Below are 14,370 nucleotides of genomic sequence, written 5' to 3'. Positions count from 1 at the left end.
TTTAACAATTTGCATGGGCAATTGTGTTTATTACATTTTTACTAACAGATTGATGGAGATTAAGTCAAGCTGACAAACATGTATTAAGTATTTATTTTTGAAAAACAAAAAAAAAATGTATCTAATATCTTGTAGGATGATTAAATAATTTTAACGTTTAGAACAGGGGTGCCCATTACGTCGATCACGAGCTACCGGTCGATCGCCAACTAGGCGTTGAAAAAATAGTCCTAAAAATTAGCGATCAGAAATCTTCACTATGATGTCACTTTCGTCACTTGATTGACATTCACGGCACCCGAGGGTCTTGTGAGATGACGCTGGCTGCTGCGAGCTCAGTGTGAAGGAAAACAAAGACCGTCATGGAGGCGAGAAACGGTTTCTATTTCAACAATACCTCCTGTCAAAAGCCTAAAAACTGACCACATAGTTTATGTCTTTGCAATAAAAGCGCTGCTCTATCCTGCCTGCGCTAACAAAATTAGAGTCTCAGAAAGCTGGCGTGCACAAGCCCACAAGCCACGGAGTTTGCCGCCAATGTATTTCTTGTAAAGTGGATAAAGAGTATGGAAGCTGGACAAATAAGATGCCAAAAACCAACCACTTTCATGTGGTATTGGACAGAAAGGAGGACTTTTTTTCTCCTCCATTAAAAAATGTGGACGTTGTCAGCACTACTGTCTGATTCCAATCAAGTAAGTCATCAGAATCCGGTAATACACCAACTTATATTATTGTCTTCAAGAAAGAAAGGAATCTATATGTGTTAAACATGCTTGCATTATCATTAAACACCTTTTAACTTGTTAACAAAAACATCTTTTTCATAAATAAATAAATATAAATTATATATATGAATGAGGTAGATCCCTTCGACTTGGTCATTTAAAAAGTAGCTCGCCTGCTGAAAAGTGTGGGCACCCCTGGTTTAGAAGATATGCAATTGCATGCAGAACATTTTTTATGTCAAAATTGAAAGACAAACTAGCTTTCAAATGTTTTGTTGATGGACATTATTTCCACCCTGCCGCGGGCCACATAAAATGATGTGGCAGGCCTTGAGTTTGACACCTGTGATGTGAAGAGAGTTACGTTTTGGTTTGGACTGAAACGTTTATAGAAAGTGGTTGATAAACTTCAAGTTTTGCTGTAATGAAGCTATGCAGAAACCAAACAGAGGTAGCCCGTGCTTCTTACTGTTGTCTGGCCACTTGCTCCTTGGCAGCGCTGAGCTGCAGCTGGGCCAGCTGACCCAAAGCAGCCTGAAGCTGATCTTTGCTGCTCTCCGCCTGCTCCTGGAGCTGCATGTTGAGGCTACGCAGCTGGTGGTTCTTCTCCTTCATGCTTACTTGCTCACAGATAAGCAGCTGCATTCTGGTGTCCAGCTTCATGCAAAAAGAAGTTCTGGTGACTTCCTTGTTATGTTGACATTGTAGAGTAGTAACATCCTACACACCTCTTTCTGTCTGCTGAGCGTCATCTCCAATTCTTGGTCCCGCATCTTCAACTCTTCTTCAAGCTGTAAGCCTTTTTGCTTCTGTTTGACACTATCCTGAGGTCATTTAATTAGTAAGATCAGCTGTTCAACAGTCAAAGTACATACTGCATGTTTGTACCTGAGCAAGGCGCTTCTCTTGTTCCTCATGGAGCTGGTTTTCCATTTCTTCATAGATGGACCGAACAACTTGATCATGTTCAGTCTCCCGTCTTTAAGTGCAACAAAGTTGAAGGGGTTTTCAAACTGAGCTCAACGTTTGAGCCCACACAGCAGAATGAAGGGGATAGGTTTTCTACCTGCGCAAAGCCTGTTCAAGACTGTCTCGCTCTCTGATGGAGTCTTGTAAATGGGTCAAGGCATGGAGCAGGATGCCTTCCAGGAGACACAGCAGCTCTGGACGCTCTCTCTGGAGCTCACACCACAGAGAACAGAGCTCCTGCTGACTGCCACACGACAGGAAAACAAAGTCAAACTTCACAAGCATACACTGTAGCAATAACAATCATATTGAGTCGAAAAATACACTTGTCAAAAAACTATTAATTCGTATGAGCATCCCTTGATTTTATAATTCACTACTTACCAGTATTTAGAGACTGGATTTCTAATAACATAATTCACACTTTCATATTGTATGTACGCCGTGAAACCCCAATACCTCAAGCAACAATGTATATTTGCACCTCAATTTCATATGCCCGGTTTCAGACAAAAAATGAAACCTAAATATGTCTTGGTTTTAGTACGATAGTCAACAAGAGCCTTAGAGTCCGTGTTTCCAGAGCTTCACTTAATACACCAACCTGCTATGCTAAGTCTTGCTAAACAATCAAAACTAATATGGTGTTTACCGGTATTAACTTTAAAATAAACCCAGCACGTTTAGACTGCCTCGAAGATTAGTTCCACCTCGTATTCCCTGCTGATGTAAAGGGAGGAGGGGTGACCAGGCAGTTTGCCAGAACAAGAAAGACGGCATGTAAACACATAAAGCTGTCATGACAATGTGAAGTGCTGTGTCGTAAAGCTATCGTGCATGCATGCATGTGATCGTGTAGAGAAAGTTGAGTGAGCGCACGGTCGTTGTTGTGTGCGTTCTTGGAAATAAGTGCAAAAACAGATAAATAAGGAGAGAAACACTATTGAATTCAAGAAAGAACTGGAAGCAAAGTACAGAGATGGCATTCACTCTCACCACCCCTTTTCCCTCTACGCTCATCCTTTCTGCCAACAAGAGTCTTTTATTAAAGTTAAAAGTTATGTTAAATGTTAATTTATCGATTTAATTTGTCTTTTATATGCATTTTGTAGTATTTTCTGTGTGGAAAACAATGATTGTTTTCTATTAACCGTGTTTTGTGTTACCATTTGTATGTGTTTGCAATAGATTAATTAGATTTACATTGTTTGTTATTGGAAAACGTTGGTTTCCAACAGAAGTTTTTGAACGGATTAATAACAAAAATTGAGGTACCACTCTACTATAAATTTTAAGAAACGTTGTTGTCTTGTCTCTTGGGGTATTATTTATTTTTTTTACCAGCAAGGATCTCACCTGTCAAAAAGTTTGTCTGCGCCAAGTTCATTTAGTAGGTGAGTGAGTGTAATTGCAGCAGAATTCTCAGACCAGTCGACCTGTTCTCTTTCCTTGTCTGTAAGGTCTTGGCTTTGCCCTGTCGAGTCATTCTGCTCCATCAGTTCACCTGCACCGTGAATTTGCAAAATAAGACAGTTGTTGACATATGTATTTCTCCATTGCATGTGGGCTGCAGTCATTTGAAGAAATCAGGATACTCCATGGTGTAGATTTTACAGACATGAGCTTGTCATACACCTTAAAGGTGTGACACAAATTTCAATCTTGGTATATTTGTCAGAAAAACTATCACAGGCAACCCAGTAAGGGTGCATATTGCTTGGATTCAAAATGACGTCACGTTCTGCTCATTGAATATGCATGGTGGTCAAGCCAGCGTCTGTTGTCAATGGGTACGAGGCGCCAATATATAAATAAATAATAAATAAACTTTGATTGATTGATCCTTAAGACACATTTTTGATACTAAGCACCAACTTGGCAAGTCTGAATAAAATAAAACAAATGTGAGCGAAACCTACAAGAGTTAAGCTTTTACCAAAGGCAACGATCATAAATGAAGCTTTCAGCACATACACAACGTTGACATCGGTAGTTATACTTGGTAAAGAAGGGAAATGACACCTACTCGTAAACGGTGTAAGCAAGGGCAGGCAACAAAATGACAGGAGACACAAAGTTAAATCATGAAATGCAACTTTACCCGATCAAAAATGATGCACATTTATCTGGGAGAGTCTGATACCAATGTCCTGGAAGCAGCCATAAACAAAGAAGTTGTAGACCTCAATGCTTTTACAAGTTTTTATATCTTTTGTAGTGTAGAATGATGTCTGGACTTTGGAGCACAAGATAGTTCGATATGTTTGGAAACTCCACCAACAAATAATCTGTTATCACTCAACAAATCTTCTTTTGATGAAGTATAGGGATCTGTTCAATTGCATAATTGGATTTTTTGCTCATATCTGCTTTTTGCAGGAATATATAAGCCCCTTGTGTACTCAGATAGTGTGCGCTGCCTGCTGTACAACAGCCATCTTAGCTTGGTTTTCACTTCCGGGAAGAAATCACTTGTTGGAATACAAGTAATTGTGAGAAATGTGCACCCTTTTGTTTAGAAGAGTCTGAGTAGACCAAGGGGTGTACACATAACTGTATGTTGAAGTGCAGTATGCTCACCGAGTCCGGTGCTGAATTCCAGTGGAGTAAGGAAACCATTGCTTCGGCGGTCTAGACTCTCAAACACTGTCTCCAGCTGTTCAGGCGAAAGAGGCAACTCCATCTGCAGCCTCTGTGGAAAGGATGTCAGTCATGTGACTCTAGACCCAACACCTTTTCTTCCTCCTGAGAACCCTGAAACGGAATGGGCTCCCTCACGATCTCCTCTCAAACTTCTACCACTGCACAACAGAAAGCAGCCTGATGTACGGATGTACTGTCTGGCACTGCAGCTGCACAGGAGATAAACAAAAAGGTCCTGCAGCGGATCATTAAGACGGCTCGGTGGATTGTCGGCTCCCCACTTCCTCATCTGAGAGAAACCTACTCAAGAAGTCAACAAGAGCCACAAACACCTTTACCACTCTCCCTTCAAGCAGACTCGGGACCGGACGCACACGCACCAGCAGACTAGGAAACAGCTTTTTCCCCCCAGAGCTTTTAAGAGTCTACTGAATCCCTAAACGACTGCCCACACATGCTCGCACACACACACAAATGTGGACATGTATGTTGTATGTGTGTATACATTTCTGTTCTCCTTTACTTCAAATGCAATATTAAAATGCTACTAAAACCTGCTGCACCTTTTGAAAGCAAAACATATCTTGTCTACACTTTTATTGTTCGATTTAAAATGTTTACACTTGTTTTGTTGTTTATTCTATTTTATTCCTGTAAATACGTTGTACAATGTCTCAAGACTGCTTGCCAAGTTTTGTTGTGTACTTTGCGCAATGACAATAAAGAATCTTAATTACCTAATTAACTTCTATCAGCTGCTCACCTGCATGTCACGCTTGGTGATGAAGCCCTTCCCCTCTTTGTCGCACAGCACAAACAGCTCCTTTGCCTTGCCCATGGTCTCTGCCTGCGGGCTTGAAGCTGCTGATGCCTTTCTAGCGGTGGGCGAACCCAGTGGGCTATGACCCCTGCCTAACTTTGGGCTCCCTGCTGGCAGAACCTGAGGTCGCGGGCTTACGGGTACCGCCTCGCCACTCCCTGTACCTTCTAGCACCTCGCCGTCGCTCAGCCACTTGGACATCGCTGGAGCTGTGCTGAGACAGAAAGGAAAGAGTGTGGACTGGATCTTTAAAAGGGAGTAGAAAAGCGCACACCTGGGCGTCAACAGACTTTAGTCTACAATGTTCTATTAGCAGTCGGCTTACGGTTCCTCCCTAGTCAAACACAAACTGCAAACTCTGCTAGGACGCTAGACATGATTTCTAGCTGCTCTGTTAAAGCATACAATATATAATGTACATCATTAAATATACATACCGTATTTTTCAGACTATAAGTCGCAGTTTTTTTTCATAGTTTGACGGGGGTGCGACTTATACTCAGGAGCGACTTATGTGTGAAATTGGTAACACACTAGGTAAAATATCAAATAATATTATTTAGTTCATTCACGTAAGAGACTAGATGTATAAGATTTCATGGGATTTAGCGATTAGGAGTGACAGATTGTTTGGTAAACGTATAGCATGTTCTATATGTTATAGTTATTTGAATGACTCTTACCATAATATGTTACGTTAACATACCAGGCACGTTCTCAGTTGGTTATTTATGCCTCTTATAACGTACACTTATTCAGCCTGTTGTTCACTATTCTTTATTTATTTCAAATTGCCTTTCAAATGTCTATTCTTGGTGTTGGGTTTTATCAAATACATTTTCCCCAAAAATGTGACTTATACTCCAGTGCGACTTATATGTTTTTTTCCTTCTTTATTATGCATTTTCGGCCGGTGCGACTTATACTCTGGAGCGACTTATACTCCGGAGCGACTTATACTCCGAAAAATACGGTATATACTTTTATATAAGCTCAACCTATGATGAGACATGTCTTTTTGGTCAGAAATGGGGAATTAGGAATCAATTTCCATCACTTAAATATATCATATGTTACTAGGGCTAACTACTTATTGGACTTACCGTATTTTCCGGACTACAAGGCGCACTTAAAATTATAATTTTTTCTCAAAACTCGACAGTGCACCTAATAACCTGGTGCGCCTAATGTATGGAATAACTCTGGTTTTGCTCACCGACCTCGAAGCAACTTTATTTGGTACATGGTGTAGTGATAAGTGTGACCAGTAGATGGCAGTCAAACATAAGAGATACGTGGTAAGAGGTATGATGCAATATCACTCAAGTAAACAACACCCACATTTTATATGTTCCATTGAAAATATAGAACATTACACCCGGTGCTCAAAAATCTATCAAAATGTTTTAGTACGACTTTGGTAAGCTATGAAGCCGCTCTGCTTGGTGGATGGTCGGCGCATTAAACATACAATATTATAATGGTGTGTGTATAAGGTAAGACATTATCTGGCGTTTTGTTTCGCAATATTATGCAAAAGCAACTTTTTTTACCTTCTGGTACCCGCTGATCTGTATTTGGGATCTGCATAAATCCTGAAAAATTGCGCGCATCCGCCTTTGTAGTCCGTACCAACGACGTAGTCGATAGGCTTCTTCTTTTTCTCCATCTTCTTGTTAGGGACATTCATCCTCCGCTGTTGCCATTTCTAATATAAAGTAGTGTAAAGTTCTTACTTATATCGGTCAGTAAACTCGCCATTAAAACGCTAAAACATACCGGTGTAGTGAGTATATATTATTCGCCCAAGGAACTTTAGTTATTAGAGTTCCGGTCGGATGGTTTTTCACAACTTGTTGTTTCCAGATGAGGAGATGCTGCTCCGTTATTGATTGAAGTAAAGTCTGAATGTCATTAAAACAGTTAGCTCCATCTTTTGACACTTCTTCCACTCCTGTCCTTGCACGCTTCACCGCTACAACAAAGATGACGGGGAAAGGACGCTGCCGAAGGTGAGCCACAAAAATAAGACCGCCCACAAAACAGCGCATCTGGAAGCGACTGTCAGAAAGCGGCTTGAAGATGATCTGTAAAACACCATCAATGCAACATTTTGACCAAAGAACCACCATTACATGTTATATAGACCACAAGGAAGTCTTTTACATTTAGAAAAAAATAAATAAATGACTCCTTTAATGCACCCTATAATCCGGTGCGCCTTTTATATGAAAAAAGATCGAAAATAGACCATTCATCGGCAGTGCGCCTTATAATCCGGTGCACCCTATGGTCCGGAAAATACGATACAAATGAAGATATAAAAAGGATATATTACACAACAACTGTAACATGCTCCAGGCTGTGTAAAGAGTATGGCCCGGAATGGAAGGATCATGTGAGGTTTGTGTATTCTTCAAGAGGAGGGTGGATAGGCAAGAGTGAGGAGATGCAAATAGTGTTTGACCTAATTTGCATTGTTAGAGCTACCACAATTGCAGGCAAATCTGCCTCCAAGAACTGCAGGGGAAATGTGTCCCACACTTTAGGCTCTTAATAAAAGTGATTTATGACAGCGACCCTACATGTTATGTTATGTTATGTTCATTTATTATGCGCCCCCCAACCAACTGTTACATGCAATGTTATAACAACAAGGATGGATGATAATTTAAATAAAGCAAAAAAAACTACCTTATCTAGCGAACACGGTTCTACAAACACTAACATTTTTCCAGATCTATAAAAACAATTTTTTTTTAAGAGTGGCAACTGATAAGCTGTGAGGAGATGATATATGGAGCCTTTAGAACTTCCTCCTGACATAAGAGATAAGTGGAATTCTAGTGTGAAAACTTGTGTCAACATTATATGAGGAGAGTTTTAATGTTTTAGGTCAGTGGTTCTTAACCTGGGTTTGATCGAACCCTATGGGTTCGGTGAGTTGGCCTCAGGGGTTCGGCGGAGGTCAAAACACACCCGATTCAACGTGTAAATACAAACTTATCCCTATCGGCGTATTACGGATACGGCAACAGCTGACTGATTTGCAGGTGTGTAATTTGTTGTGAGTTTATGCACTGTGTTGGTTTTGTTGTTTGAACAAGGTGATGTTCATGCACGGTTCATTTTATGCACCAAGAAAAAACATGGTAACACTTTAGTATGGGGAACATATTCACCATTAATTAGTTGTTTGTTAACATGCAAATTAGTAACATATTGGCTCTTAACTAGTCATTATTAAGTACTTATTAATGCCTTATTCGGCATGGTCTTATTATAACCCTAACCCTCTAACCCTGACCCAAACCCTAACCAAATAACTCTAAATTAAGCCTTTGTTACTTAGAATATGTTCCCCTAGTGTCCAAATAACTCTAAACTAAGTCTTTGTCACTTAGAATATGTTCCCCTAGTGTCCAAATAACTCTAAACTAAGTCTTTGTCACGTAGAATATGTTCCCCTAGTGTCCAAATAACTCTAAATTAAGTCTTTGTTACATAGAATATGTTCCCCTAGTGTCCAAATAACTCTAAATTTAGTCTTTGTTACTTAGAATATGTTCCCCATACTAAAGTGTTACCACAAACATATAACTTTGTCTTTAATTTGAAAAAAAAACAACATTTATTTTTCACTAAAGAAGGGTTCGGTGAATGCGCATATGAAACTGGTGGGGTTCGGTACCTCCAACAAGGTTATGAACCACTGTTTTAGGTAGTCAGGCAGGGCAAGGGTGAAATAAACTTTAAAAAGTCAGGCATTTGTTTAAGGCAGGGCCACTGAACTAAATTGTTTTGGGGACAAAGAAGCAAAGAAGTATTATTTGTATTTAGTGCAGAAGTTTGGGGAAATAATTATAAAACCAACATACATCCCTTAACAACTTTACAAAAACGGGCACTTAGAATTGTCCATAATGTGGGGTTCAAGGAGTTAAGGTCAAAACTGTTAAGTTCCTGATTTAGTAGAATATTTCACAGGGCTTATCATATTTAAAGCAAGAAGTTATCAATTGCCTTCAAATAGTCAAAGTTTATTCATAGAAAGGGATGTGGGGTATAACCTCAGAGGAAGGGCAAAATATAAGCACTCTTTAGCACTTAGCACAAGGAAAAGTTTTTGTGTCTCAGTCTGTGAGGTGAAAATATGGAACAGCCTGATTGATGAGATTAAACACTGTTCAAACTTTGAGCATTTTAAGAAATTGTACAAATCTAATATTTTGGTTCGGTATAATAAGGTCTAGGCTTGTTTTGAATATGAATGACTTACTTATGATATTTTGAGAATTGTAAGCATATTGTTCTGGGTAAATTGAGTTATGTGGAGCCAGATGAATGTGATAAAATGTGGTTCAGAGGAAACTGGATATTAGTTCAAGTAACTACCGGTATGTAAAAACGGGGGGATTCAAAAAGTGTATTCCCGTTACCCTTTTGAGATATGTATAATTTCATTTAATTGTATTTTCTTAATTCAATTGTATTTTATTTTTTGTGAAATAATAATATTGCCAGTGAGCACAAGACTGTTCACTGGAGATATGTATGTATATTATGTACAACATGTATGATGTGGAGCCGACTATGACATACTCAATAAACAACAAATAAAATATATTTCAGTGTTTTTCAACCTTTTTTGAGGCAAGGCACATTTTTTTAATAAAGAAAATACAGAGGCACGCCACCAGCAGAAAAGGTTAAACAATTAAACTCCACCAGGTTGTTGTGCCTTGTTTTGAGTTTGTTGTTGTTTTCCTGTGTGTAGTGCTTTAGTTCTTGTCTTACGCTGTTATTTTGGTGGCTCCTCCTGTTTTGTTGGTGTTTTCGTGTAGCAGCTTCACGCCTTCCTTTGAGTGCTATTGCCTGACCTGCTTTGTATTGGCAAACAAGACTATTTCAGTTGTGCGGACGCTATCCTTCTTTGTGGGGACATTGTTGATTGTCATGTCATGTATGGACACACGCTGTAAGTCTTTGCTGTCGTCCAGCATTCTGGTTTTGTTTAATTTGTAGCCAGTTCAGTTTTACTTTCGTTTTGCATAGCCATCCCTATGCTTGAGTGCCTTTTCCTTTTACATGGTAGTACATGGTTAACCTGCCGAGCTCTATATCTCTTAAGACTGACAGAGTTCAATATTTATCACAATGCTTGTCTAACCTATCAAGTCATCCACAGGCTGAATCTTAGGTTCTGTAGCTTGGTTCCTATCTATCATCCCCAGCATGCCCACAACACTCGTAATTTAGATCTGATATCAGGTTAACATCGTCTACTGGCTTGTACTGCTGGAAGTGTTGTATGCAGGGGACCAAAGATTTGGAACCGGCTTGATGAGAGCCTCAGGATGCTATATTCATTCTCCAACTTCAAAAATAAACTGAAATCTTACCTATTAACCACCTATCTCTAATGCCTCATGTGGGGTAGACTACTGTTGGGTTGTGCGTGGTTGAATGAATGTATGTATGTATGTGTATGCTTACTTTAGTACTATTATTTTGTGTTTATCATATAGCGTTTTTTGTGCTTGCCACCATGTTTCAGCATTCCATGTATATACGGACCTCTGGACCCCCTGTCAAAAGCTTCTTCTAGCTTATTTGGGGGACCCTTTCAACTACCACCATCCTTAAATAATATTCACTACTATTTTAATTGTTCCATGGTATTGTGAATAAACTTGAACTATATACAGCACAGGCACTAGACATCAGCACATTATTATAATTATCGATTTGCAAAAAATATTTTTTGGACCAATTAGGTAAAGTTGCATCATTTCCCACAGCACACCAGACAATATCTCACAGCACTCTAGTGTGCCGCGGCACAGTGGTTGGAAAAACACTGAAATATTTAGTATATTCCTGAGAACCATGCAGTGGACATTTGATTTGTTGTTTATTTTGTCAGCGTTGCTGTTCTTAAGGACCTACTGCCAAAAAGATGGTCAAAAATCACCTATATGAAAGCGCCCAGGTGTATTTAGGAATCTGCTGCAAAAATGTTCATCTCTTCCACATTTTTTTAACTGAACTCGTGGGCTGGTCTGGTGTCATTCCTGGGCCGGTTTTAGCCCCCGGGTCACCAGTTGATGAGCCCCGGTTTAACTTGTGTTTTCGACCCAAGGAAAAGTGGAGTAAGAGCTAAGTTTTATATATATAAATGTAAGTTTCTCAATACACGACCTGTTTTTTGTGCCTTTAAAAAAAGAATTAGAACTCTACTTTAAAGGCCTACTGAAATTAAATGTTTTTATTTAAACGGCGATAGCAGATCCATTCTGTGTCATGCTTGATCATTTCGCGATATTGCCATATTTTTGCTGAAAGGATTTAGTATAGATCAACTACGATAAAGTTTGCAACTTTTGGTCTCTGATAAAAAAAAGCCTTGCCCCTACCGGAAGTAGCGTGACGTCACAGGAGGAAGGGCTCCTCACATTTTCCCATTGTTTTCAATGTAGCGAGAGAGATTCGCACCGAGAAAGCGACAATTACCCCATTAATTTGAGCGAGGATGAAAGATTTGTGGATGAGGAATGTGAGAGTGAAGGACTAGTGCAGTGCAGGACGTATCTTTTTTCGCTCGGACCGTAACTTAAGTACAAGGGTTCATTGGATTCCACACTTTCTCCTTTTTCTATTGTGGATCACGGATTTGTATTTTAAACCACCTCGGATACTATATCCTCTTGAAAATGAGAGTCGAGAATGCGAAATGGACATTCACAATGACTTTTATCTCCACGACAATACATCGGTGAAGCTCTTTAGCTACGGAGCTAATGTGATAGCATCGGGCTTAAATGCAGATAGAAACAAAAGAAATAAACCCCTGACTGGAAGGATAGACAGAAAATCAACAATACTATTAAACCATGGACATGCAAATACACGGTTAATGCTTTCCAGCCTGGCGAAGCTTAACAATGCTGTTGCTAACTTAGCAACGGGACCTCACAGAGCTATGCCAAAAACATTAGCTATCCACCTACGCCAGCCAGCCCTCATCTGCTCATCAACACCCGTGCTCACCTGCATTCCAGTGATCGACGGAGCGACGCAAGACTTCACCCGATCATAGATGCGGTTGGCGGCCCGGAGACGGAGGAAGTCAAGGTGAGGTCGGCGGCTAGCGCGTCTGCTATCCATCTCAAAGTCCTCCTGGTTGTGTTGCTGTAGTCCGCCTCTAATACACCGATCCCACCTACAACTTTCTTCTTTGCAGTCTTCATTGTTCATTAAACAAATTGCAAAAGATTCACCAACACAGATGTCCAGAATACTGTGGAATTTTGAGATGAAAACAGATCTTTTTGTATTGGATTCAATGGGGCCGAATACTTCCGTTTCAACGATTGACGTCACGCGCATACGTCATCACACATAGACGTTTTCAACCGGAAGTTTAGCGGGAAATTTAAAATTGCACTTTATAAGTTAACCCGGCCGTATTGGCATGTGTTGCAATGTTAAGATTTCATCATTGGTATATAAACTATCAGACTGCGTGGTCGGTAGTAGTGGGTTTCAGTAGGCCTTTAAAACACTCTCTACCTCTAACAACCAAAAAGCTGTGAAAACTATTATGCTGTGTTTCAAGTTTATTCACAATACCATAGAACAATTACAATAGTAGTGAATATCATTTAAGGATGGTGGTAAGTGAAAGGGTCCCCCAAATAAGCTAGAAGAAGCTTTTGACAGTGGGTCCAGAGGTCAGTATATGCATGGAATGCTGAAACATGGTGGCAAGCACAAAAAAACGCTATATGATAAACACAAAATAAGAGTACTAAAGCAAGCATACACATACATACATTCATTCAACCATGCAAAACCCAACAGTAGTCTACCCCACATGAGGCATTAGAGATAGGTGGTTAATAGGTAAGTTTTCAGTTTCTTTTTGAAGTTGGAGAATGAATACAGCATCTTGAGGCTCTCATCAAGCCGGTTCCAGATCTTTGGTCCCCTGCATACAACACTTCCAGCAGTACAAGCCAGTAGACGATGTTTACCTGATAGCAGGTCAAAGTTACGAGTGTTGTGGGCATTGTGGGGATGAGAGATAGGAACCAAGCTACAGAGCCTAATATTCAGCCTGTGGATGACTTGATAGGTTAGACAAGCATTGTGATAAATATTGAACTCTGTCAGTCTTAAGAGATGATAATTATGGAATAGATGTCGAGTGGGGGCATTCAACTTGGACCATGACAGGGCCCGTATGATTTTCTTTTGCATGGATTCTAATTTGTGAAGGTAGGTGTTCCAAATTTGGATAATTTACGGAACTTGTGTGAGCCTTTGGCTTTACATTTTGTTACATATACAAAACCCGTTTCCATATGAGTTGGGAATTTGTGTTGGATGTAAATATAAAAACAAAATACAATGATTTGCAAATCATTTTCAACCCATATTCAGTTGAATATGCTACAAAGACAACATATTTGATGTTCAAACTGATAAACATTTTTTTTTTTGCAAATAATCATTAACTTTAGAATTTGATGACAAAGAAGTTGGGAAAGGTGGCAATAAATACTGATAAAGTTGAGGAATGCTCATCAAACACTTATTTGGAATATCCCACAGGTGAACAGGCAAATTGGGAACAGGTGGGTGCCATGATTGGGTATAAAAGTAGATTCCATGAAATGCTCAGTCATTCACAAACAAGGATGGGGCGAGGGTCACCACGTTGTCAACAAATGCATGAGCAAATTGTTGAACAGTTTAAGAAAAACCTTTCTCAACCAGCTACTGCAAGGAATTTAGGGATTTCACCATCTACGGTCCGTAATATCATCAAAGGGTTCAAAGAATCTGGAGAAATCACTGCACGTAAGCAGCTAAGCCCGTGACCTTCGATCCCTCAGGCTGTACTGCATCAACAAGCGACATCAGTGTGTAAAGGATATCACCACATGGGCTCAGGAACACTTCAGAAACCCACTGTCAGTAACTACAGTTGGTCGCTACATCTGTAAGTGCAAGTTAAAACTCTCCTATGCAAGGTGAAAACCGTTTATCAACAACACCCAGAAGCGCCGTCTGCTTCACTGGGCCTGAGCTCATCTGAGATGGACTGATACAAAGTGGAAAAGTGTTCTGTGGTCTGACGAGTCCACATTTCAAATTATTTTTGGAAACTGTGGATGTCGTGTCCTCCGGACCAAAGAGGAAAAG

The 14,370-nt window shown here is 39.9% G+C and overlaps 1 protein-coding gene across 4 annotated transcripts in view; it reads right to left on the bottom strand.

Moving 5' to 3' along the window:
* Nucleotides 1-14,370, bottom strand: part of cracr2b (calcium release activated channel regulator 2B) — a 29,111-nt gene that overhangs the window by 10,220 nt on the left and 4,521 nt on the right. For 3 of the 4 annotated variants that reach the window (XM_062061070.1, XM_062061071.1, XM_062061072.1), the window contains exons 2-8: nucleotides 5,104-5,374; nucleotides 4,278-4,389; nucleotides 3,054-3,201; nucleotides 1,795-1,941; nucleotides 1,622-1,707; nucleotides 1,457-1,557; nucleotides 1,198-1,385 (exon numbers count right to left, since the gene is read on the bottom strand). In XM_062061070.1, coding sequence (XP_061917054.1) covers nucleotides 1,198-1,385; nucleotides 1,457-1,557; nucleotides 1,622-1,707; nucleotides 1,795-1,941; nucleotides 3,054-3,201; nucleotides 4,278-4,389; nucleotides 5,104-5,374 — 1,053 coding nt within the window. The remainder of the gene's footprint in view (nucleotides 1-1,197; nucleotides 1,386-1,456; nucleotides 1,558-1,621; nucleotides 1,708-1,794; nucleotides 1,942-3,053; nucleotides 3,202-4,277; nucleotides 4,390-5,103; nucleotides 5,375-14,370) is intronic. The other variant, XM_062061073.1, reaches the window with a different exon arrangement.

Source organism: Entelurus aequoreus, linkage group LG10, assembly GCF_033978785.1.
Source record: "Entelurus aequoreus isolate RoL-2023_Sb linkage group LG10, RoL_Eaeq_v1.1, whole genome shotgun sequence".
NCBI classification, from domain to species: Eukaryota; Metazoa; Chordata; class Actinopteri; order Syngnathiformes; family Syngnathidae; genus Entelurus; species Entelurus aequoreus.
Note: the sequence above shows the minus strand (reverse complement) of the source record. Positions and strands in the feature narration are given on the sequence as shown.